At 50.5% G+C, this 24,933-nt stretch overlaps 1 protein-coding gene across 1 annotated transcript in view; it reads right to left on the bottom strand.

The window, feature by feature from the left end:
* The window catches only part of CACNA1H (calcium voltage-gated channel subunit alpha1 H), a 111,665-nt gene that overhangs the window by 45,852 nt on the left and 40,880 nt on the right, over positions 1-24,933 (bottom strand). Inside the window, exons 9-12 of the mRNA XM_066560570.1 lie at positions 4,850-5,001; positions 3,498-3,683; positions 2,362-2,479; positions 779-934 (exon numbers count right to left, since the gene is read on the bottom strand). Of these exons, the coding sequence (XP_066416667.1) occupies positions 779-934; positions 2,362-2,479; positions 3,498-3,683; positions 4,850-5,001 (612 nt within the window). The remainder of the gene's footprint in view (positions 1-778; positions 935-2,361; positions 2,480-3,497; positions 3,684-4,849; positions 5,002-24,933) is intronic.

Genomic DNA, 24,933 nt, shown 5'->3' on the forward strand with positions numbered 1-24,933 from the left:
AAGGGACAGAGTCCCAAGGAAAGGACAGGGCTCATCCTGCCTGGTCCTCAGGGCTGGAGCTGGCTGGAACATGTGGAATCACAGGACGGAGCCATGGACAGCACAGCCCCATGGGGGGAAAGTCCTGCGTGGAACCCTGAGCTCCCTTCAGGACAAGGCAACCAGCCCTTATCAAGCTAAGCCAGCTGATTTAATCTGTTGGGATTTTAGTAAAACTTTTGAATGTGTTGAAAGCCTGAGTCCCACCACACAGAAACACAAACCATGGGGTATATGGGAGATTTGGTGAGTAAAATTAATGCTAAATTATTTCTTCTAAATCACACAGCAGACTGTAGGAGATCAGAGGTCTGGTCCCCCAATTCCCATTCCACATCCAGTTTGGCTTTAACTGCAAAGATTGATCCAGAAGAGCTCCAGGTGCCCAATCCGTTTGGTGCCCAAACGGATCATCTGCACCCCTTAAATTCAAATTTAGGGCTGCAAAGATTAGTTCAGAAGAGCTTTGCCCAGCCCAGCTCATCTGCACCCCTTACATTTAAATTTATGGCTGCAAAGATTGATCCAGAAGAGCTTCAGGTGCTCAGCACAGCTCATCTGAACCCATCAAATTTAAATTTAGGGCTCCAAAGATTGATCCAGAAGAGCTTCAGGTGCCCACCACAGATCATCTGCACCCCTTAAATTCAAACGTAGGGCTGCCTGCATGGGTGGATGTTTTCCCTGCCGTGGATCATCCCCACAGCTCTCTCCCCTTCCCTCAGCCTGGATGTCTCACCTCTGCCTGGAATCCTTCCACCAGGATGGCCACCAGGAGGTTGAAGAGCACATAATTGCCAAAGGTCATCAGGGCCACGAAGTAGAGGGCGGCCCAGGAGGAGGTGGAGGCCATCCCGTTGTAGAGCACCACGTTCCAGTCCTCCTGCGTGAGGATCTGCAGGGAAAGGGGAACCCTCAGCTCCTCCACCCCTCTGTGCCCGGAATTCTGCCATTTTCCCCTCTCCTCCTGACCTTTCCACTGGCAGCTCTGGTGAGATGAGGCAGCAGGAATTGCCTTTGTTCAGCTCTCTGCGTGTGATGTCGGATCACGTTGTAGAAATTTGCCTTTATTTAGATCTTTGCACCTCTGCTGGCCAAGCCTGCCCTCCCTGCAGGAGCTGCCCTGCCCACAGAGGACAGTTTAGATCCGAGATATCCCCAGGTGAAGGATGCACTGTCCTAATCCCATTATTTCCTGGAGGTGTTGCCTCCTTTGATAACCATCAGAAGATAACAGACCTGAGGCCTCAGATCTTGTCTCCTTTCAGGCTGCTCTTTAGAAGGCAGCTGGAGCTGAAGGAAAGGGTAAGGGACAGGATATTTAATGAGATAAATGACATTGGGTGGCTCCAGAACCTCAGGGAAGTTGTTTCCTTCAGGTAAAAACATCGGGGGAAAAAAATCCCCATCATTGCAAAGCTTTGCTCTGAGGGATCTTCCTCAGGGATTTTCACTCTCCAGCTTCAAAAATCTTAGAAAAATGGATGACAGGCTCATGTTCCACATTAATTCTTGCAATGAAAACGGCCTCAAACCCCCTGAATCAAGGTGGCTTTGGGGACAGGAGTGCTGCACTGAGTCATGCTGCTCAATAACCTTCCTGGGACACAGGACTGAGCCTTTGTGCTCCGTGCCAGCTGCTTTTCCCAAGGGATTGGGAGGAGAAATGCAGCAATTCATGTGTTGGGAAGGGAAAAATGAGAAGCTCTGAGGCTGGGGCTGATTTGTCCTTGTTCCTTTGTGAGAATTTATATCCACAGGGAAGGCTCTGGCCTGGTTTCCATCTTGAGTGACGCTACTCTGCTTTTAGAAACTTCATTTACACTTGTTGCACTCAGATTCTAAAGCCTGAGCTTGGAAACACGAAAGTCTAATTTTTATATTTAAAATATCCTTGAAACAGCCTTAACCATGATTCCTCTGCTGTGGAACCTGCCAGGCATTTCAGGCACAAACCAGGCTGCAGAGGAAACACAACTTCTTATATCAAGGCTTCCCCAGCACCTCCAGCTCTGATTTGGGAGGGGATTTGTCAGCCCCAGTTACACAGAATTGTTTGCAAAAGGCATGAAGGAGACAAAGATCTGCAGAGTAGGAGCAGGATGGGCAGCAGAAAGGAAAATAAGAATGGATGCTCTCGTTTTACTGACAAGAGACATGGTCAGTGCTGACTTTGAGTAGATTTCTTCTCCATCAGGGCTTTTAAACCCATCTCTGCCCTCATAACTCTTCACTCCAAATTTGACACCTCCTGGAATAGTTTTGTGGAATAAAAACTCCTCGTGTTCCCCCTTAAAACATCCCTGAGGACACAGAGCTTACCTGGAACACGGTCACAATGGCCCAAAGCAAGGAATCAAAATTCTTCCTGTCTGGAACTGTGTCTCCCGTGTCGGTTTTCAGGCTGAACTTGCACCCAAAAAGATGCATGCCAAGGATGCTGCAGTGGGGAAAGAGGCAGATGGAAGAAACAGCTGGGTGAAATGTGGTTGCAGGGAGGATTGCAGGGGTTTTATGGACACTTTTCCACTCCCAGGGATTTTTTTTTGACTCTGCAATTTGGTTCTCCTGCCTCACATTTCATTCCAGTTGTCTGCACTGAAGGAAAATCCAGGATTCTCCTTTGCCTGGAAAAATGACAAACCATGCTGCCAGCTCCCTGGTTTCCAAGCAAAGGATTCTGAGGGGCATGAGAGGGTCAAACAGACAGAAATCTTGGAATCTGCTTGATTTCCATGCCAAATGTAACACTGGGATGGTCCAGTCAGTGACACAGCTCAGGAGCCTCTGAGGGGCAGTGATTGCCCGTTTGCATCCCTCATTCACCTCTGGAATAATGCATTCCATGAAATATGGGCCAGAAAGGGGTAAATATCCCACTGTGAGCACTCCCCCTGATGCCTCAGGTTTTGGCTTTTCTATTTTTCAAATTCTGTGCTGCTTTAGCGTGTGGGTCTGAGCTTCATATTATGGGATGGTGAGCTCTGTGCAGAGAGCAGGGAGACAAAACAATTCCTGCTCCTGCTGGGGACCAAGGACAAATGATCCAAATCTCAGCCCAAGAGCACAAACAACGTGGGCTGAAGAGAGAGGAACAAGTGGGATGGGACTGCATAACCTAAAGCTGTAATTGGACAATTAACTTCAATATGCAAATGGAGCAGAACTTACAAAAGTGAGAGACCCTGTGACTGTGTGTCCATTTTTGTGACTATTTTGGGTTCATCTTGGGTGCAGCCCTGGCCAGGCCCAAGGTCTATCCACTGAGGCCTTTTAATAAATCCCTACTTTATTCTTTAACTCCATCCAGCCTCTGCTCTATTCTTTCATTCCTCCAGCCTCTGTTCTAGCCCAGCCTTCCCAAGGCATCGCCCCCGCACCGGCGGCGTGTCCCCCATCCCCGAAGCAGAACAAACGCCTTGAGGAAGAGCTGAATCACCTGAAATACCAAGAAATACCTGAAGATGAAGATGAAGAGCATGAGCAGCATGCAGAAGGTGGCCACGTTGTCCATGGTCTTCATGAGCACCACGAGCTGGCGGCGCAGGGCGGGCATGAAGCGCACCAGCTTCAGCACGCGGAGCAGCCGGAACGTCCTGAGCACGGACAGGCCCCCGTCCGACTGCCCAATGATCTCCCAGACACTGCAGGGACATGGGGACACTGCTAGCACCAGCAGTTCTGCTCCCTGGCAGCTGATCCCCCCAGGAATCTCCCCTTCTCCTGCTCCTTTCCTGCTCCTGGGAGCAGCTTCGCTCCCCAGGTGCTGTCGCGCCTCTGGTGGCACGGCTCATCTGCTTTACAGCTGGTTTGGGGGTCAATTCCCTCCTTAATTCCCTTTTTTTCCTGAGGTTCTCTGTGTCTGCACCACTATAATAATGTGGATCACAATTTTATCCCAGGAATATCCATTCCTACGATACAGGAGTATCAGCACAGCTCTATTCATTAAAACAAAATCCAGCATCTCTTAAGAGAATTAGGGAAACAAAAAAGCACTTCAAGTCAGCAGGATCAATAGTTTTGAGGTATTTATCTCCCTTTAGAATATCCAGAGGGATTTTTGGGGCAGTTGGTTTGATCAGAGCCTTGAACCTTGTCTGGATCAAAGGGATGTGCCAAGGGCACTCTCCTGGTTTACATCTCCGTGTCCCTGGAATTCTTTGCCCCAAATTACTGATTGAGGGGTGATCAGAAAGGATCCCAGCACTGGGGTGTGACTGGGACAGTGTCCCCTGGGGAGCACAGAAGAGCAGGGGCCTCCCTTCCCCTCCTGCTTGCCCAATTCCAGCCCAGCTGGGGTCATTTGGGAGAGGGAGGGCACTGCTGGGGCATGGACACTCCCAGGACCCCTTTCCCAGGACCAGCCACGCTGCACTTGAGTGGAAAATCCACCCCAGTGCCAGATGTGTGGCATAAATAGATTTTCCTCTCCATCTGCCAGGTTGATTTACTTTGGACAGCCCTCCTAAGGACAGGAATCCAAAAGTCCAGGACAATTAAAGCACACCCCAACCCTGGATTAACACGTGGACTCACAGAATCACCAGGTTGGAGGAGACTTTGAAGACCATCAAGTCCAACCCAGCCTTAAAACACCTCCTCACCAACCAAACCCCGGCACTGAGAGCCACATCCAATCCTTCTTTAAACACACCCAGGGATGGTGACCCCACCACCTCCCTGCACAGACAGCTCCAGTGCCCAACCACTCTTTCAGTAAAAAACCTTTTCCTGACACCCAACCTGAACTTCCCTTGCCATCCCTGATCCCCAGCCCTCAGGAGAAAAACCACAGTGGGGGAAGCACCTGATGACCACGATGATCCCATCGAAGATGTTGTAGGGGTTCTTGATGTAGCCAAAGATGCCAAAGGCCAGGAGCTTCAGGAGCATCTCCAGGGCAAACATGCTGGTGAAGACGATGTTGCTGATCTCCAGGGCGTTGGTCAGCTCGTCTGGCTGCGGGCAGAAAAGCAAAGTGGTCAGAGAAAACGGGGAAAGGCTGGAATGTCCCTCCTGCTGGGGCCTGTGCTCCTGCTGGAAAGCAATGGAGGAAAGAGAAATGTCTGAGGGAACAGCAGATGAACCTCCTGGAGTTCCCTCTGAGTTTCACTGGGATCACAGGATCCCAGCCCAGCTCTGGAGCAGCTGGAGAACAATTGTGCCCAACCCAAAATAATTCAAGCTAAGCAAAGGAGAGGGGGTTTGTTCACTGTTCCAAGATAGAATTATCCAGGCTGGAATCTGCCTGGATTCACATGGGTCACTCTGCTTTTACTGCACTGACTCCAGCAGAACTTTATGGGAATTGCTATATAGGAATACAGGATATTCCTATATGTGATACAGGGATATCACAGCTCTATTCATTAAAACCAAACATTTTTCTTCCAGACATCCCCTAAGAGCATTAGGGAAAAAAAAATACACTTAAAGTCAGTGGGATCAATAGTTTTATGTTTTTTGAGGTACTTATCTCCCTTTGGGAATTGCCCCCAGCACCCCAAAATGGTGTTTCCTAAAACCAGCAGATTTTAAGTGCCAGCAGCGTGGCCCTGAGTGCCAGGACTGCGTTCAGGATCTCTGAGTTTCTCTGGGTGTACAAGATTTTCATGGAGCTGAAACCCAAGATTTTCCCATGCCCCTCTTCTATCCCAGCACCACATTCCCTCGGGCTTCCAGACATTCCATTCCTTTCCTGGGAAGTGCAGCAAAGCCTGCCCAGCACCCAGGCTCCCAAAAAAAACGGGAAAAGGTGGGATTGATCTGCTCCCTCCCTGGAGCTGCTCCTTCCAACAGCACCTGGCTCTGCAATGAGCATTTCTAGTTCCTGGCCTGCTCCTTTGTGAGACAAAATGAGTCTTTTTCATTTCCTTTTCCTCAGAGTAATAACATTGTCTGGGAAAAAGTGTGATTTTCATATCTGACTCATCTCCTGGACTGATAATAATTTCCTTTATTCCCCATCCCTCGTTAGGGGGGTAAAAATCGGCTGGTTTGGGGGGATGTTGTTGCACTACTTGAGGCTCTGTAACACATCCACACTCAGCAAATCCAAGCCTTGGCAGGGAAGGAGAGGGTGAAAGAGTTAACTGGGATTTGGGAAGAGCCCACACATCCCCTCCAGCCCGTGGGCTGCTAATGAGCCATCATTCACTGCTAAATTACTCCCTGCAATCGTCTGTCTGCTGCTCAACCATTTATCCAGGGGAAGAGCACTCAGAGCTCCAGGTTCTAATCCATAAACTCGGATTGCCATGGGATACCGGGGAAGGACTGGGAAATTTGCAGGGCCCGATTCCCTCACATCAGGCAGAGCTCATCCATCCTATTCCTTTCCCTCACAATGCCAAAACTACCTGGTTGTCATGGCTTGGAATTAAAAAATTAAAAATTAAATTAAAATTTTAAAAATCGAAAACTAGCAAACCAAAGCCACTACACAAAATCAGTATTTCCACCCAGTTTCCAACTGAAACCACCACACCTGGGGAGAGGGGAAAAAAAAACCCCAAACAACTCATCAGAGGCTCAGGGCTGCTCTGGGATGGAATTTGACCAGCTCTCCACAGAGACTGATCCCAAAATAGCCCTGCAGGCTCCCAGGCTGTCCTGCTCCAGGCCGCAGCAGGGACAGGACACGGTGCTGGCACCGTCCCCAGCTCCCTGTCAGGACCTGGCACGGTCAGGGTCCCCCCAGGCAGGGCTGGAGAGGGAATTCTCGACAAGGAGCAAAAGAACTCATTAAAGTCTGGTGTCCCTGCAGGCACAGCTCCTGGAACAGGGTGTGGGTGGCAGGCTGAGGCTGGGAAAGGAATGACAATTGTCAGCAAGGAATCACACAGAATCCCAGGATCTCTGAGGTGGGAAGAGACCTCCAGGACCATCCAGTCCCAGCTGTGCCCGATGCCCACCTTGTCCCCAGCCCAGAGCACTCAGTGCCACCTCCAGGAGCTCCTGGGACACCTCCAGGGATGGGCACTCCAGACCTCCAGTGCCTGACCACCCTGTTCCATGGAGAAATTCCTCCTGATGTCCAAGCTGAGCCTCCAACCCAGGCACAGCTTGAGGCCATTTCCTCTCATCCTGTTGCTGATTATCTGGGAGAAGAAGCCACCACCATTCCTGATGGGAATCTGCAGCTTGCTGGGGTTGTTCTGTTTTCCCTGCTGTTCCCCAGCACTTTTTTCCTGGGAAACATGGAAAACCTGCCCACTGCCATTCCCAGAACCTCATCCTCTCCCCTGGAGCAGCAGCCTCATACACTGAAGGCAAACCTAGTGTGGGGTTCTCCAAATTCCCCTTGCTGCTAAGAGTTACAAATTTATTATGAAAGCTGGGCTTTCTGGTGGTCACTTCAACATCCCCAATCCTGGAATGATGTGGATATAGAAGCACAGAATGGCTAAGGATGGAAAAGACCTCAAAGATCATCAAGTGCATCATGATAAGACAATCTCAGAGTCAGCACCAAAAAAGTCAGAGTCTGAAAAGCTGAAAAACCTAAACACCATAAGGCAAATAAAAGGAATTTGTACATTGTTACTCTCTAAAATCCCAAGTTTCCTTAGGCAAACCCAAGATCCTCCTGTGGAGCGCTGAGCCAATCCTGAATTCATTTCCCAATTCCCTTTGACAATTCGTGCCCTTTTTGCTTTGTCTCCAGCGCCCGTGACTTTTGCTTCCTATTGAAGTGTGGGAGAAAATCTGCAGCGATCTGTCAGGGAGGGGAGAGAGGCCACGAGGGACGGGGACAGGAGAGGACAAGGAGGTGGCCTGGAACGTCAGCAGCTGTGCCCAGGAGCTGATCCAGCAGATTGGAGCGCGGCAGGACGCCTGGGAAAGGTTGACAGACGGCTGACACTGCAAAATCTCACCTCAGGGATCTCCATTATCCTTTTGGGATGGTATTTGGAGGCAGGCAGCACTAATGTGATGACAGGGCCAGCTGTGAGCGGGGATGTTGGAGCGGGATCCTGCCGGGACGCCGGGCAGGACCCGCCGGGCACCGACAAGGACGGATGGCCCTGAACGGCGGCCAAGCTCCGCTGGGAGCTTGGGGATTGTTGGAGAGGATGCTGAGGAGCAGATGAGCCAAACATCCACTGCTCCAGCCTTCCAGTGTAATTATCTTCCCCTGACACCAACGGGAGCCGGGGAAACGGGGATATTTTTATGCCTTCTGAAATGGTTTATTGCTCGCAGCGCAAATTTCCCGCTCGCTGACGAGCACAGATCCACGAGGAGGGTCAAGGAAGGGACACTCAAGATGGATTTGGCCATTCCCCTGCAGTCAGCCACTAGGAGCCACTGTTGATTTTGTCCGAATTAAAGGCAGTCCCAGAGCAGGAATTTTTCCAGGAGTCTTTTTCTCCGGGTGAAACAAATCGTTGATTTGCTGAAACCAAAGCTTTTCATGGCGAGGATTATTTTCGTCCAACTTTCTGGCTGGGAGAAAACGAAATTGCAACAACACTTTCAAATTTCTGCAATGTCTCGTTTTGACCTGCTCAGAGCTGGAAACTTCAGGCTTTTGGCTCCAGCAGTGGTTCTGTCATGAGATGCAGCTCGGGTTGGGATGTGTAACAAAGCTTGGCAGCAAAATGAGGCACTTCCAGGAGAGTTGGTCTAAAGTGGAGGTTTTTGCTTTTTGCCAATTTTTTTCGAAGCCTCAATGATTCTGGCAGGGAAAATACCTGCCCTCCATTGGGCTCCAAGCTGCACCAGGAAAAAATTCCTTTTCCAAACACAAAGAGGGTGAGCACGATCCCCCAGCAGCTTTGGGGACCTCCACACCTTCTGCTGCTGCAATTATTGACCTTTGCATCAGTCCAGGATTCCAGGGCCAAAAGGTCACCACGTGGAATGGCAGGAGGATCCAGAAAGCTCAGGAATCCCCAGAATGTGGGAGAAGATTGGCAATGCTGGCCTGAGGATCCCCCGGGCTGGATGTGGAGGCTGGAATGGGAATGGCCGTGCTGGAAACTGTCACCAAAAACCAGCACAGAATGGTGAACCCCAAGTCCCATTGGCAGATCCCAGGGAACACGCAAAAATGTTCGGATTTCAGTCTAAGCTTCACAATTTCAGATTTAAATCATCCTTGGGCTGCAGGGTTAAATTTCCCACTATTCAAGGGAAGGGCAGGAACTGTGTGGGATCAGTTTGGGAGATTTCAGCATCCTTGAGTTTAAATAAGAGCAAGCTCTGACTGCAGGCAAAACACATCCCATGTCTGCCCGTTTTCAAGGCCATTTTTATGCTGCAGAATATTTCAGCGATTCCAAACTATGCTTTTATTAGGGACAAACCTCAAACAGTTCATTCCAAGTTCAGATAAACAGACCAAAAAAAAAAAAAATCCTTTCCTAAATAGTTTAGGTCTGAAAACCTCGGGAGCTGAGAATCTGCCACTTGTGGTTTCAGCAAGGACCCCAGAGCCTTCCTGGAACCACGGAATGCAATAAAAGAGAAACCCATCGATGGCTCCTCCAAGCAGACAATGAAGGGTGGAATTTGCAGCCTCGGATTCTCTTTGTGCACCTGAATTCCTGCAGTTCTCCAAGGACTGGGATCTCTTTGTGCCTCTTTTTCCTCTCGCCCACCTTCTCCCTCATCTCCTTTGATTGCTGCATCCACCAGCTGCTATTTTACATAATTTAGGCTCGGTCTCAGCAGGACAACTGAACACCTTTCTGCTCTGAAACTCAGAAATAATCACACCTGCATCCCTCACAGAGGAGGAAAGGTCTCTTCCACACCACCTCCTCCCTGCAGAATGACCAGGGAAGTTTCCAGAGTTAAAAACGTTGTTTTCCTTCAGAAATCCCCCTCCAAAGCAGCTCAACTTTTCCTGAGCTGGGAGATCTGAGAGTGGCAGAGCCCCGAGGAGCAGTAAACAAACCCAGAACATTGAGTCTCATAAACATCCTTTGCACTTGGGTTGTTTTTTCTCCTAGTCCCGAGCCTAAAGCTGTCAATGGGACTTGCAGCACTTGTTTATGTTGGCTTTTCTGCTTTAGATGTTGCATTCAGCCCACAGAGGCTCTGACCAGGCACAATAATGATCTGTCAATCCTTGCCTGGCTCCGGGGCACTCCTGTTTCCTCCCATCGCCTCATTTTTGGGCAATTATAATTCTCCAATTACCAGGTTTTCCACCGCCACAGAGTTCACCTGTCTGCAGCCCCGTGTCAGGGAATTAAAACCCTCAGAGAATGCAGAGAGAGGAGAAGGAGCCCAGGGACTTTAAGGAGCATCCAGTCCGACCTAGGGGCACTTCCCACCATCCCAGGGTGCCCCAGCCCGGCCTGGGACACCCCCAGGGATCCACAGCTTCTCTGGGAACCTGTGCCAGGCTTCCCCACCCTTCCCAGGGAGGAATCTGAGCATTCCCAGGAGAAGAAGGAGGGGAGGAGGGATCTGTGGCATCTCCCAGTGCTCAGTTACACACAGCGGGGACAGGCTGCCCTGCTCTCCTCACTCTGCTGGGTTTCATTTCCAGCTGTGTCATTCCCCTGCCTCTGGAGCAGCCTGGGCAAAAAGCTCCTTTTCCAGGGAGTTTCAGGAGGCAGAGGAAGCAGAGCTGTCAGGGGATGTAAGTGACACCCCAGGGAAGATGAAGGTTCCGTTCTGACCTTTATTTTTCTCTCCATCTTTGCTTGTCAAAGATCAAACTGAGCAATTCTGATATTTCTGAGGTAAGTAAACAACCCAGCAAAGCAAACAAGCAGAACCCCCCGAGCAATTGCAGACCTGGCTGCTTCCTCCTCTGCTTTCCCTGCCTTTAAAAATCAAACCCAAAAAACCCCAGCAATAACACAAGTAGGCTTTTCAACTCCTGCATCTGAAAATATCTCCTGTGTAAACCATTGGGATGAAGTTTATTTACTACAAGATTGGACTCTTCATGTCTGAAAATCAGCTTCAAACTGGTTTAGTCCATCTAGACCACAGGAATTGCCTTCCTATATGTGATAAAATTTCCTAAAAAAAAAAAAAGGGGTTTGGGTGATGTTTTCCCAGGCTCCACGAGCACAGTTCAAAGTTATTTCTGCTCTCTGACCTTGGAAAGGGATCAGGGACTTGAACCAGGATATCCCAGCCCTGGAAACTGAGATATTTTGCTATTTTGGGGTGCCACTGCCCTAAATTTAACAGCCAGACACAACCACAACCTCTCAGAAGCACAAGTCCTACTCAAGAAGGGGTTCTCTGTTATTAAAGCCTCTCCTAAAAGTTGTGGCTTTAAGGAGTTTGTGCTTTCCACTGAAAAAAAAAAAAAGTGTCACTGAGAGATTTCCAAATGGGCTCTACTTCAAAGTGGGCTGGAAACAGAAGGAAAAAGAGATCTCCTCCTTGTGCCTGCTGATAGATGTTCCCTCTCTGGGTTTGGAATGAAAAATGGGGAATTTATTCCCTCAGTCACCTCCACTCTCAGGTTTTATGCCTCCCTCTAAATGGGATCCTTCATGTGGAGCGATAACAATTTAATTGAAGATAACTGATGGTAATTTTTCCTCCTCTCAATTGACCTGCTTGATCTCCTAATGCTCTGCAGAGTTCCTTTTAACTCTCTGCTCCATGGTTGATGATTCCATTCCCAGATGCAAAACTCTGCTCCTTCCTGGAGCTGCCAAAGGGACACTGGGGGGGTGGAGGAAGCACCAAACCCCAAACCCAGCGGAGTTCAGTGACCAGATTCCAAATTCAGGCACCCCCCAAGATTTTTGTGCCGGTCCCTGCAGTTCAGGTTTGGATACTGGGAAGGAATTGCTCCCCGTGAGGCCCTAGCACAGAATCCCAGGGAAGCTGGGAGTGTCCAAGGCCAGGCTGGACAGGGCTTGGAGCCTCTGGGATGCTGGAAGGTGACCCTGGGGGTAGCACTGGATGAGCTTTAAGGTTTTTCCCAACCCAGCCCATCCCAGGGCTCTCTGTCTCCAGGCTGGGAGTGTTTTCTCTCCAGAAGAACCCCTGGGTGCCACATTTCCCTGTCCTGCAAGAAGAGCAGAGTTTGTTCTCTGGGATAATCAACTTCCCTCAGAAGCTTCCCTGGCAGGAGATCCCACGTGGCAGAACATATTTGCAGTATTACTTTCCCATTTCTCAGTTTCATTCAGCAAAATGCAATTTCATTTCCAGTGACATAAATGCCAAGCAGGATTAGATCAAGTGCTGCCTGCTCCAGCCTCTGGAGGACGGGACCAGGGCAATCTGAAATGTTATCAGCAGAACAGTTTGGGAAAGCAGGGCAATCAGCTGGGTTATATCTGGGTGGAGGATCACTTGGAGTGACAGATGGCTCAAAAATAAGCCTTAAAATGAGAAAAACCCACCCAAACCCTGTAAAACAATGCCCCAAAGCAGGCCAGCAGTGCTCAGGTTCAGTTATTAAATGAGAAGTCCCAGCAGGAAGGAGCCAGCTCTCCAAATAAGCAGGGAATGGCTCCAGCAAAGCCCCAGGAGCAGCTGGGAGAACTGGACTCTGCACACTGGTGCCACTGTCAGGAAAAAGAGGGAAAATGGGAATGTGGCTGTGCTGAGGCCAGGGAATGTCTCCTGGGCTGAGTGCAGGGGGATCACCCTCAGGAGCATCCCAGGAGATGCTCTGGCCTCTTCCCAACATCCCAGAGCCTGTCACTGGAGCCTTTTCCCTGGAAACAGGAGCAGGTTTCTCCCTGCTGCCATCCCACCCTGCATGGCCTTGGCTCCTTTAAAAGCCTCTGGCCAAAATCCAGGGAATTCATCCAGCCTGAATCATTCCCATCCATATGCTGAGCAGCACCAGTGGATCTGCTGGCCAGGACAGCTCAGAGCAGGGCCTGGCCTGACTCTCATCCAAGAAATTTGGCTTCTCCCTCACCATAAAAAAATTACATTCACACAAGGAATTCTATCCACACGGCTCCTGCCCACTGCAAAGCTGTTCTTGACCACGCTCTGTGCTGAAGTCAATAATTAATGGCCCCCCAAATCATCAGCACAATGCCTGAAATCAGCCTTGTTTGGCTGGTTAACCACAAAGAATTAATTTTTAAAATATAATGCATCATTCCTACTGATTTACGGTCCTTTAAAACATATATTAATAAATATAGCTTTATATTTAGGCTGAAGAGATCTCAAATCTCATTAATTCAAAAGAAGAACGAGGCTCTACCTTTTCCTTTTAGGTGTGAGCTGAGTCCTGGGATATGAAGAGCTGGAATATTTAAGACTGGGATACACACAAAACCCATGGAATATGCTACAGCCCCTTGCAGGCAAAAAAGGAGCAACAGAGACCCAGCCTGAAGGAATCTGCACCAGAAATGAAGGTTAATTATGGATTTTTCTTGGGAAAATCCTCCAGCCACTCCCCACAGCTGCCCAAGAGCATCACAGGCGGCACCACATGCACTGAAGGTGGCAGGACACGCACACAGAGAGAGAGTAAAGAACCATTTCCCAACTCTTTGATGACACTTTAGCAACGATTCCATGATCTTTATCCAGCTCCTGGCTCTCTGCAACCCCGGGATCAAAGACCTTTGGGTTGTCATTAGCAGGCAAACCCAATAGAAGTTGTTTACTTCGGCCGAGTTAATGGCACTGGAAATATTTAATCAAAAAATGGACACACTCCCCCTATTACTGCCAAGATGATTCAGAAGGGGCCACTTAAATCTGGTTTGTCAAGCCATTACTCATCCCCTGCTAATAGAGCTTTATGGAGAGTCCCTTTGAAAAATGCACTTTGGTGATCCGCGGGCATCGGGAGATGAAATGCATCGGGGGAGCTCAGCAGGGGCTGTGCTGGGGAGGAAGGTGGGCATGTGTTTAGTCTGTGTTTCAAAAAAAAAAGCACCTTGGCTTAGTCATCTGTGCAGCCCAGGAGAGGAGCTGGAGAGGCTGGAGGGGGAAATGAGTTCAAGGAGAGGGTAATTCTTGAAAAAAACACGAGCCAGCCGCTGGACCTGACCTCTGAGTGCCCAAGTGGGATGTGAAGAGATGGGAGAAGGTTGGGAGAGGTTTTAAAAGGTCCAAGGGTCTTGGAATAGGAGGAGGAAATGGAAATGTTGGAGGACAGCAGGAGAAAAGCTGGGGGTGTGTCTCGTTTGGGCACAGGGAGTTCTTCATGGGTTTTCCTTTGGGGAACTGAAGCCCAGAATGGTTTGGGTTGAAGACACCTCAAAGCCCATCCAGTGCCACCCCCTGCCATGGGCAGGGACACCTCCCACTGTCCCAGGGTGCTCCAAGCCCTGTCCAGCCTGGCCTTGGACACTGCCAGGGATCCACGGCTTCTCTGGGAATTCACACAGCTTCCCACCTCACAGGGAGGAATTCAGGAATTCAAGAATTCCTTCCCAATATTCCATCTGTCCCTGCCCTCTTGTCAGTTTGAAGCCATTCCCTCTGTCCTGGCACTCCCGGCCCTTGTGAAAGATCTCTCTCCACCTTTCTTGCAGATTCCCTTCAGACACTGAAAAGCCACAGTTCACTGACCCCAGATCCTTCTCCAGGCTGAACAATCCCAATTCCAGCTGATCCCAATTAACCAGGGCTGTTCACCCTCTCGATGCCAGGAAACCTCTGAGCACCCTGACACGGCAACACTTGATCCTGCCTCAGAGCCTGGGCATGGACCAGCTGAGGTCAGCTCTATTTATTGTGATTTTTGTGGCACTGGATCAAAAAGATCCCTTGGGATGTCAGGATCCAGGTCATTCCTAGGCTGGGTAACTCACCTTTTCCACAGGCTGATGAAGTTCATGGACATCCAATGGGGACAGCACAGCTGGAGAAACCTCCAGCCCTTTTATGTCCCCAAACTGGACTGTCCCAGGTTTGATACAGCTTCCCAAAGAGAGAAAATGCTCCCAAACTGCTGAAGATCCCAAGGTTTAACATCACAGAAATGATCATCTGCAAACCCACATCTGGAACCCAGGCAGCAGCTCCTCCCTGCTCACATCAAACACAGAGCCAGGAGAACAAACCCAGGGGAAATCCGCATTTCCTCCCCTCCAGCAAACCCAAAACAACCCCAGCAATCGTCCTGAGCTCCTTTTTGTCTGGGAAAGCACAAAGCTGTGAGAGCCCAGGGTGCTGCAGCCCTCAGCCAAGGCAGGCAGATGGGAACCTTGGAGCTCCCCGTGAATTATTGATCTCTCCTTTCAGCCACCACCACCAGACTAGAGCAGCAATTAAAGCCCATCCACCAGGATCAGAAAGGGAAAGCAGAAAGACAAAAAGCTACAAAAGCAGAGGCTGTGTTTGCCAGCAGCCTCCAGCACGTGCAGCTGGCACTGGGAACCAGGGGCTCTCCTGAGGCTCCTGCTCCATTTTACCTCGGGAATTCTGGAATCGTGGAATGCCCTGAGCTGGGAGGGACACGCAGGGAGCAGAGCCCAGCTCCTGCCCTGCAAAAACCCCACCCTGTGCATCCCTGGCAGCGCTGTCCCCACGCCCTGGGGCTGTGCCATTCCCTGGGGAGCTGTTCCAGTGCCCAGCACTCTCCAGGGAAGAACCTGTCCCTAAAATCCAACCTAAACCTCCCCTGGCACAGCTCCAGCAGGGAGCAGAGCTCTCCCTGGTCCTCAGGAGAAGCTGCAGACCACTTGTGCCTGAGGAATTTAAAAATAAACTTTAAAAAATAACAACATAAAATATAAATAAAATAAAGATTTAAAAAAAACCCCAAAAATAAAATAAAATAAAATAGAAATAAAACCCCCAAAATAAAATAAAATAAATTAAAAAAAAAAATAAAATAAAGAATTAAAAAACAACAAGCACTGGCACCCCTCCTGCTCCCTGAGATGAGAGGAGCTTGTTCTGCTGAGGCAGGGAAGGACTCCAGAGGCCAGGGAGGAATTCCAAGGAAAAGGGAAGGACAGCAGAGGTCAGGGAGGAATTCCAAGGACACCAGAGGTCAGGGAGGAATTCCAAGGAAAAGGGAAGGACAGCAGAGGTCAGGGAGGAATTCCAAGGACACCAGAGCTGCCCTTCAGCACAGTGGGTCCACCTGGACTCTGCACTGAGTGAAAGCCTGGAATTTCCAAGTGGGAGCAAAAAGCAGCAGAGGAGCTCAGTGAGCCCTGCTCCTCATCACCTCTTTGTATCCCATAATTCTATCCAGGCCCAGGGTTTGCACCTGGCAGAATTTCAGAAGCTGGAGATGGCCCAGTGCTCCCACATTTTCACCTGCTTGACAAAAAAAAACCCTGCAGTGAAATGAAATTCTACGAAACCACGACCAATATTCACAGAAAGCACTGTGCTGACTTTGCACTATGCTTTTCTCTTGCCATATTTATTCCTAACATTGGGAAGAAGTCTGGAAAACAGAACTTCAAACACAGGAGGTGACTTTCCATGGGATTTTTCTGATTCCTTTTGCAGGAATGATGCCTCACTCCCAAGCCTGCCCTGCTTTTCAGTGTGGTTTTATTGTTATGGGAACAAAATGATACAGGAAAAAATAAAAAAAATCAGTGGTTCTAATTTGATATAATGACATAAAATCACTGCTAAAATAATGAAATTCAGCTGGATTAGCCCTAATAACAGCAGCACTAATTAAAATTATTGCAGTTCACTATTACTGTGGGCTTGGTGAACACCTGAGACTCTCCCCAGGCAGGAGTGGGTGAGTTTGGTTTTGGGGGTCCTTAGCTCAGCCTTGGTGAGCTGGGCAAAGGGGGCTGTTAAGGAACACTAATTACCCACCACTAATTACAGCAGCAATAGCAACACCTCTCCCATCACCCTGCAAGGCTCTGCCAACCCCTGCAGGTCCCACATCCAGCTGGGGGGGAGATGGCAGGCAGGGACAGCTCTGACAAATAAATAAACCAGGATTTCACTGGATTCAGTTCCCTGCAGGTCCCACATGCAGCTGAGGGGGAGATGGCAGGCAGGGACAGCTCTGACTAACAAACAAAGCAGGATTTCACTGGATTCAGTTCCCTGCAGGTCCCACATGCAGCTGAGGGGGAGATGGCAGGCAGGGACAGCTCTGACTAACAAACAAAGCAGGATTTCAGTGGATTCCCCATCCCTGGCAGTGTCCAAGGCCTGGAGCAGCCTGGGGTGGTGGAAGGTCCCTGCCCATGGAACAAGATCCCTTTCAAGGTCCCTTCAACCCAAACCATTCTGGGATTATTTCTTTTGCAACTTTCTATCTTCCATGCCTTAATCAAGATGGTTTTTCCCCCTGGTTTTTCCCAGTCCTGCCATGGCTCTGAGTGGCAGAAGTGAAGCAGGAAGAGCCACGAGGAGCAGACCCAGAGCCAGAGCTGCTCCAAAGCCCTGCTCAGCCCAGACCCCACGGCTGCTCCAGGGCCTGGATCCACCTCCTGCTCCCAGGAAAAAGCCAAACTGATCCAAATCCTCCAGGCAGGGATGGAACAGGCAACACCAGGTTGAATTTGAGAGTGGCAGCGAGAGAATTCAGACTGCAGCTCCTGCCTGGTGGCTTTCATAAACTCCTCAAGCTCCACCACCAACCAACCCTGTGCAAACCCCGAGCCCCTGAGGAAGCCACGAGCTCCCAAAAACCCCTGCCCTGCTGGAAATCCTCCTGGTGGGCTCCCAAAGCAGGCAGACCATGCTGAAAGCCACCAGATGATTTCATTTGTGGCATCCACGGCGGATCTCAAGCGATTATTTGCTGCAAGCCAGGCTGGAGGAGGTGGCGAGTGTTTCCATGGCAATGAGCTGGCATTGCCTTGGTGACCACGGGCTGCTGGTGCTGCTGAAGCACCCTGACCTCTGCACAGCTGAGCACAGCACGGGATTTCCTCCTTGCCTGCCTAATGGTGGCTTTTATTGGAGCTCAGCCCCAGCCAGGAGTTGCCTCAGGTGGTTGTGCAGAGCCAGGGGAAGCATCCTCAGCTCCTCGTGGCAGCCAAGCCTGAGTTAACCTGTCCCTCAGTCAGCTGCAAACCAAGCCCCAGCTCCAGTCCTGGCTGCTCCTGAGCCTCAATCCACCCAACTAGAAAATGAAACAGAGGAGACCCAGCACTTCATTAGCCCAGACATCAAAAGCAAATCAAAATCCATCAGCGTTTAAAGGCTTTAAGAGAGGTCACGCTGAGAGACAGATGTGTTAACAAGGTGCAGGAGTGGCTGGCACATCAAAAAGCAGCTTTGCAGTTTCCTCCCAGGTGAGGAGTTCATCCAGATTTCTGTGGGAGAGTCAGAACTGGGTCTGTCTCCCTGCAAACCACCTCCAGATAAAGTTTGTGTTAGCATCAAAGCCTCATCCTGAGCTCACATGGCAGGAAATTGTTGCAGCTCTGCCTTTGAGAGCTCCCAGTGCTTCCTCTCCCGGCTTTTCTGGTTGGACCATTCCTGCCCCAAAACCTGATCCCACTGAAGCATCCCTCGAGTTCCTTTTCAAATCCAAGCCCTGCACTCCACAGCCCCAAAGTGTTTTCCATGGAGATGCTAAAAAACCCCAAAGGCACCTTTGGGGTGCAGGGCAGAAGTTTGGGAGAGCAGCAAAGGCTGGGAGAGAGGAGTTAGGAGGGAGCTGGGGCCCTGCTGCCCCTGAGCTGCAGGGAACAGGCTCCAGTTTGGCTCCCAACACAGAATTATGGAATGATGGCATGTCCTGGTTGGAAGGGACCCACAGGGACCATCCAGCTCTGCACAGACACCCCAACAATCCCACCCTGGGCATCCCTGGAGTGGTGTCCAAACCCTCCTGGAGCTCTGGCAGCCTCGGGGCCGTGCCCAAACACCCTCTGGGGGAGGAACCTTTTCCTAATATCCAACCTGACCCTCCCTGGCACAGCTCCAGCCCTTCCCTGGTCCCAGGAACTGCAGATCCTGAGGAGTTTCCCCTCAGCCTCCTCCTCTCCAGGCTGAGGCACAGAAAAGTCCACGGACATGGCCCAAAACTTCACATCCTGTTGACACAACTCCCTGGAGCCACACAGAGCACAAAGCAGAGTGCAGTGACCCTAAAGACACACAGCCACGTGTTCTAACAAGTTCTTCTACTCCAAGCACACCATTCCCCAGTAGATTTGATACTTTCCAGGCCAAATTCCTCGTTTAAACAAAAGCCAGGAGCAATTTTGTCTCGTTTCAGCAAAACCTCCCTTAAAATCTCCCAGCCAGGGCTTCACACTTCAGCCACAGGAGTGAGGGAGCACAAAGGGACAGTGCCAGCATGGCAGGGGACACTGGGCAGCCTGGGGGACAGGCAGAGCACCGCTGCCTTCAGCCACAGGAATTGGGACATCTGGAGAACACACCAGAAATGTTCTGGAGCATCCTGTGCCTCCTGGTGAGTGCTCACCCCTGGGATTTGAGCATATGGCTGCTGCAAGCCTGCCCAGTGCCACTCTGATTTTTTTAACCATCAAACCAGTCCCCTAGGCTCCCCAGCCTGCATTTCCCCTCCCTATCAAAGAAGGAAAAAGAATCCAATTTGGGGTTTCGAGAGTTTCCAGCTAAGAGATACAATTAGAAAAATATTCACTGCAGATGATGATAAATAACCCTGGGCTGGAGAACCTCAGCAAGGATCTGTTCTTCAGGCGGGTGTGATGACACAAAATCTTCTGCAGGGCTGTTTTACAAGCTTTCCCCTGAGCCCAAACTTGTTAACCTTCATTTCCCTGCCTGTTTGCAGAGGAATGACAGCTGCAGCCATAAATCCAGCACTCAGGTTTCCTGTCAGAGTTAAAAAATCAAATATGGATGAAACCCTCTGCTGTGACACCCTGACGAGCAAGAAGGAGGGGAAGAAAAAAAATTAAAAAAAAAAAAAGAGTGGGAGGAAATCCACAGCTTTAAAATAATTTCTGAAGCACAAAAAAGACTTGTGCAAGTCGAGTGGGAAACATGCACTGCATGGTTTCCTTCCCTCATTACCTGTCTGGAGCCTGAGCCTGCCTGTCCATCACCCTCTCCAGGTTCAGCTCAGCCTCAGGAATGGGGAAAAGCTGTTCTGGGGAAGGAGGGAGCTGAGGAACATCCCCCAGCCATCAAACCCTGCAGCCAGGGAGTGATTCCTGCTGCTCTGGGTGGCTGTGTGTGCTGGGAGCCTGGCAGGGATGTAAATCCCATTGCTCCAGCCCAGAAAGGGGGGACACAGCCAGGGAGAGAAGCAGAGGAATGGGAATAACCTTTTAGGTATCTTCCAGAAGTGGTTTTGGGGGTTCTGAGTTGTTCCCTGCATCACCTCTGCCCCTGATGGTTCCAGAGGCACAAGCTGGGGTTCCTGGCTGTGCCCACCGTGCAGCTCAGCCCCCTGGCACACGCAGCAGTGGCACCTGGCAGCAGCACAAGCAGCACAAGCAGCACATCAGGAGCTCCTCCAGAGCCACCCCAGCTGCTGATCTGCGCTCCCGGCAGCTCCCAGCACCAGGAGGGCTCTGCAGCACACGCAGGTCACTGGCAGGAGATAATTGCCCAGCAACCCACGCTGTTCTCCGGCCCAAAATCACCTCCACAAACGACTTTCAACTCTTTGTCCTCCCAGCAGCAGCGACCGGGACAAACGATGCCCTCAGGGTGGATGTTTTGCCCCTGAAGCCTTCAGGAATGAAAGGAAAATGCTGATTTCTCTCCCATATCTTGTTCTCTCCCCGGCTGGTTTCATTTATTCCCGTTTATTGATTGGGTTTGAGGCGGCTCAGAGCTGGGAAATTCCTGCCTGATGTGCCTGGGGAACAGAAGAGGCAGGGATTGGTGCCCCTGGTCCCAGCTCTGCTCCAGGTGCAGCTCTGGGAGCTGCCAGCACCCCCTGGCCTCCCATCCCACCCCAGCCCCAAGGAACGAACCAACCCATGTATAGTCATGTCGAGAGACAGGGAATTACAGGATCCATCTGTCTGCAGCAAAGCCAATTCCCTCTGGAGTATATAAAATTAACTCCTTTTTTCTCCTTTTTTTTTTTTTTGGAGGTAGTTTTCTCTGTTTTACTACAGTCACAACTTTCAGATCTGTGTGGGACAAGGAGAGGACAAGGACAGGGAGAGAGGAACTATTAATCTGGACAGGGATCAGACAGGAGAGAAAACTCCTGGGAAAGTGGGAAAGTGGTCTCCTGGCCCATCCTCCCTGCTCTAAAAAAGCTTTGCCACTGATGCTCCGAGGGCTGTGCTCTGTGTTTTTCCCAAATTGGGAGTCAGGCTGTCTTTAGGGCTGTAAACCAGACAGTGCAAACAAAAATAGAGCTGGAAAAAGAATGTGAGCAGGGATGCCAAACCTCCCTCATTTCCAAGAGTCTCGCTCCTCTCACATCAGCTTTCCACCCCACTCCTAAAAAAGCATCCCCACCCTGGAATCCAAAGCCCAGGAGGAGCCTGCAAGGTGACATTTTCACTTCATTCATAATTCTGGGAGATGTCACTGGTTAAAAGCTGAGGAGGATCCACAGCTGGGATGGCAGCAGTGGGGATGGAGCTGCTCAGGTGCCCAGGGGCAGAGGCTGCATTGGCACCCTGAGCATCTTTAATCCACACCTGGCTGCTCCTTCCATGCCTTCACAAGGATTTTCTCGTTTTCTGCTTTAGAGGTGCAAGGCTCTGTTCCCATTCCCAATTTTATCACTCCTTGCAATAACTCAAAGTCACTAAAACTGGAAAAGAATTCCAAGGTCATCAACACACCACTAACCCACATCATGAAATGCCACATCCACTGATTTTTCCAACATTTTCAGGGATGGTGACCCCACCACTGCCCTGGGCAGCCCCTTCCAGTGTTTCACCACCCTTCCAGTGAAGAAATATTTCCTAAAATCCCACCTGGCACAGAGCACATTGCAATCCTGGTCTCAGGGAACAAAAAAAATCCCAGGAAACACAAGATGGATGCAGAAACATCCTCAGCTGATGGTGTTCCAGCAGTTTCATCCTTCCTGTGTCAACCCAAACCACTCCTTGCTTCCCAAGGCGCCAAAGCTTTTCTGCCTCAGCCTTTCACAATCCCCTCTCTGCTCTCCCTGTTTTTCCTGGAGGCTCCTGTGAGGATGGGAGCTGCTGCTGTGACATCTCTGGGCTCCCTGATCACAGCTGGCACCGGGCAGACCCCAGAGCTGTGCCTGGAACTCGTCCTTTGTCACCTGTGGAACACAGATTTGCTCCCCTGCTCCAAGCCACCCTCACCCTCCCTCTCCCAAAGCCAATCCCAGATGAAAAGCACAGATCTGGCTGGCAGCAGAAGGAACAGACCCAACAAAAGCCCCGCTGTGGTGTGCAAGTCACTCCAAGCCCGTGTCCCTCTGCACGGTGCCAGCCCTGCCTGGCCTGGAGCTCATCAGAGCCCCTGTCCCAGCACCAGGGACTGGCTGGGATTTCCACACATTCCTGATGGAATGCAGCTGCCAGGAGCGCTCTGCTCTCCTGCTGGGGGCTGGATGCTGCTGGGTTTATTTTACCTGCTGGAACTCAAACGTCCTGGCTGCAGCTGCCCCGTGCCACCCCGGGGCTCTGCAGTGGGGCTGTGTGGGATCAGGGCACTGGGGATGGATCCAGATGGGAAAAAAAAAACCTCATATCTGGGGGCTCCTGCATGCTGTGGGACCGAGCTTATCCCCAGTTTGCAGGCAGCAGGGAAAGCTGTCACTGTCACCTGCCTTCACCTGAAAGGTGTCACTGTCACCTTCTGTCCCAACCCCTCACCAGAAACAACACCTGATGGCACAAGTGAGGGGAAGCAAGCACTGGGAAACGTTCCTGCAGTTCCACCGGGAATTTTGGGATATTCCCATGGCTGATGAGCGCATCCAGAGCAAGCAAAGCCCCCCCTGCTCAGGCTCTGCACTGGGGGGAGTTATGGCCTCAGCCCTGCCCTGCCGAGGTGCTGCTCCTGTCTGCTCCAAGGCCCAGGAAGGGAAGGATCTCTGGGATCTCTTTCCCTTATATAGTAAAAAAAAATATCCCAAGAGAAGGAAAACAGAGCAGGGGAGGAGCCCTTAAATTGGAGAAAAGGGGGAGAGAGGAGGCTCTGTGTGGAAGGACATGGTTTATCCATGACCATGGTCCAGCAGCGAGCCAGGACACCTGGATTTTCCCTGCCAGCACTTCCTGCTGCCCTGCCTGTGATCCCTGATTCCCTCTGAGGTGGGAATGACACTCCCAGGTGGAAATCTCTCCGTGGGAGCTGCTGCTGACTCTGCTCAGGGGGCACCCCCAACCTGATGCTGACCTGACGGCAAGAGGGCCTGGATGTGCAATAAAAACATCTTGGGGCACAAAAGATGGAAAACATCCCTTTCTTCCCAAAGTTCCCTAGGAAAAGCCCTTGCCTGAGGTGGGGACAGATTCAGGTTGTCCCCAAGTTGTGGAAAAAGCTGAATTTCCATCACTGATACGTTCTCCAGTGATCCAGCCTGGGGAGAGCTGTCCTCTCACTGCTGGGACCTTGAGAGGGAGCAGGGAAGGGAGAGCTCAGAGTGCAGCTGGCACAGCCCAAACACAGCCCAAAGCACTCCTGAGTCTCACACCATTCCTACCACAGGCACAAACACACTGGGCTGACTTTTCACATCCCAGTCTGGGCTGGGGGAATCACTTTGCCTCAAATCCTGCCAGTGTGTGAGGTCCTGAAAATTGGATCCTGCAAAAATTTGGAGAAGGGAAGAAGTTTTGCCAGCTGAAAGCATGAACCTCAGCTCAGGGTAGTATTTTATTGAGTCACAACTCAAAAGGAATTTCAGCAATTTGCTTCAAACACTGCTGAAAAATCCTGCTCTGCTTTCTGAGTAAGTGCTGAGCTTTCCATGCCAAACCAATTTTTCAAGCCAAAATTGACAAACGCTAAAGCAGGACGTCACTGCTGGAGCGAGCGCTGCCTTCAATCACACAGAATGACTTTTACTCCAGAATAATGAAATGTTCTACTCAAAACCAACACTCCTCTCGCTCTGACAAGCCACGGACCACTGGGTGCACCTCAAGGTCAGCTCCTGCTCCAAAGGCAGCTGCTCCCAACGAAACATGCCATGGATGAGGGATCAGAAAAGCAATTAAAAGCTCTTTGAACAGCAATAGCTTGGAACAAATACTAATTTGTACTTCTCTGCTGAGGAGAGAATATAAAATAACGTTTCTAGTGCCATTTGATGTAAATGGAGCTTTTTATGTGGGATCATTACAAGTATCAACAGCTCCTTCAGTGAATTCTTCTGGGAAGCTGAGTGGGGGGCTCGTGGATCATTTCTCTCTGCAGGGACCACACCAGCACCTCTCCTGTCCTTCTCCTGGATAATCCCAGAGCTGGGAATCGAGGCAGGCCGAAGGAGCAGCAATTATTTCCTCAGAGCACTCAGAGATGCTGACTCTGGGGCAAAAAGGAATCAGTTTTCCACTTGGGAACGTCCTGGGACGGGATCCCTGTGCCAGGTATCCCAGGCCACCAGCCCAAGGTGGTGCCTTTGGAGTGCCCTGCTCCCTGCTCAGTGCTGCAGTGCCATGGCACATTCTCAGATCCTCTGGAGAGCTGTCAGCTGCAATGAATGCAGAACAAAACTCATCCAATGTTCTGAAATGGCCTGGAAGATTAATGCAAGGATTGCCTCTCTCTTTGTACTTGGCTCTCCTCATCCGCGGGAGCGCTCCTTGTGCTGGGGATGGATGGATTATTAAATTAATAAATAAATAAAAAATATGTAAATAAACACAGCGCTGGAAGGGGGGGGAAAAAAAACCCAGGGAGGACTCCACAGCAGGCAATTAACCTTTGAAATCCAAGCTGTGCTGCTGCTAATGAACAGCACCCTGGAACCTCTGAGTTCCCAGCCATGTCCCAGGTGGAGCTGGCTCTGGACCCTGAGGATGTCCTGGGCAGGGTCTGATTGCTCCCAATGCCTGGAATGCCAAGGAAACACTTCCCATCAGCAGCTGCCCTGATCTCCTGCCACCAAGGGGCTGTGCTGCCCTGAGAAAA

Source organism: Molothrus aeneus, chromosome 16 (assembly GCF_037042795.1).
Source record: "Molothrus aeneus isolate 106 chromosome 16, BPBGC_Maene_1.0, whole genome shotgun sequence".
Taxonomy (NCBI): domain Eukaryota; kingdom Metazoa; phylum Chordata; class Aves; order Passeriformes; family Icteridae; genus Molothrus; species Molothrus aeneus.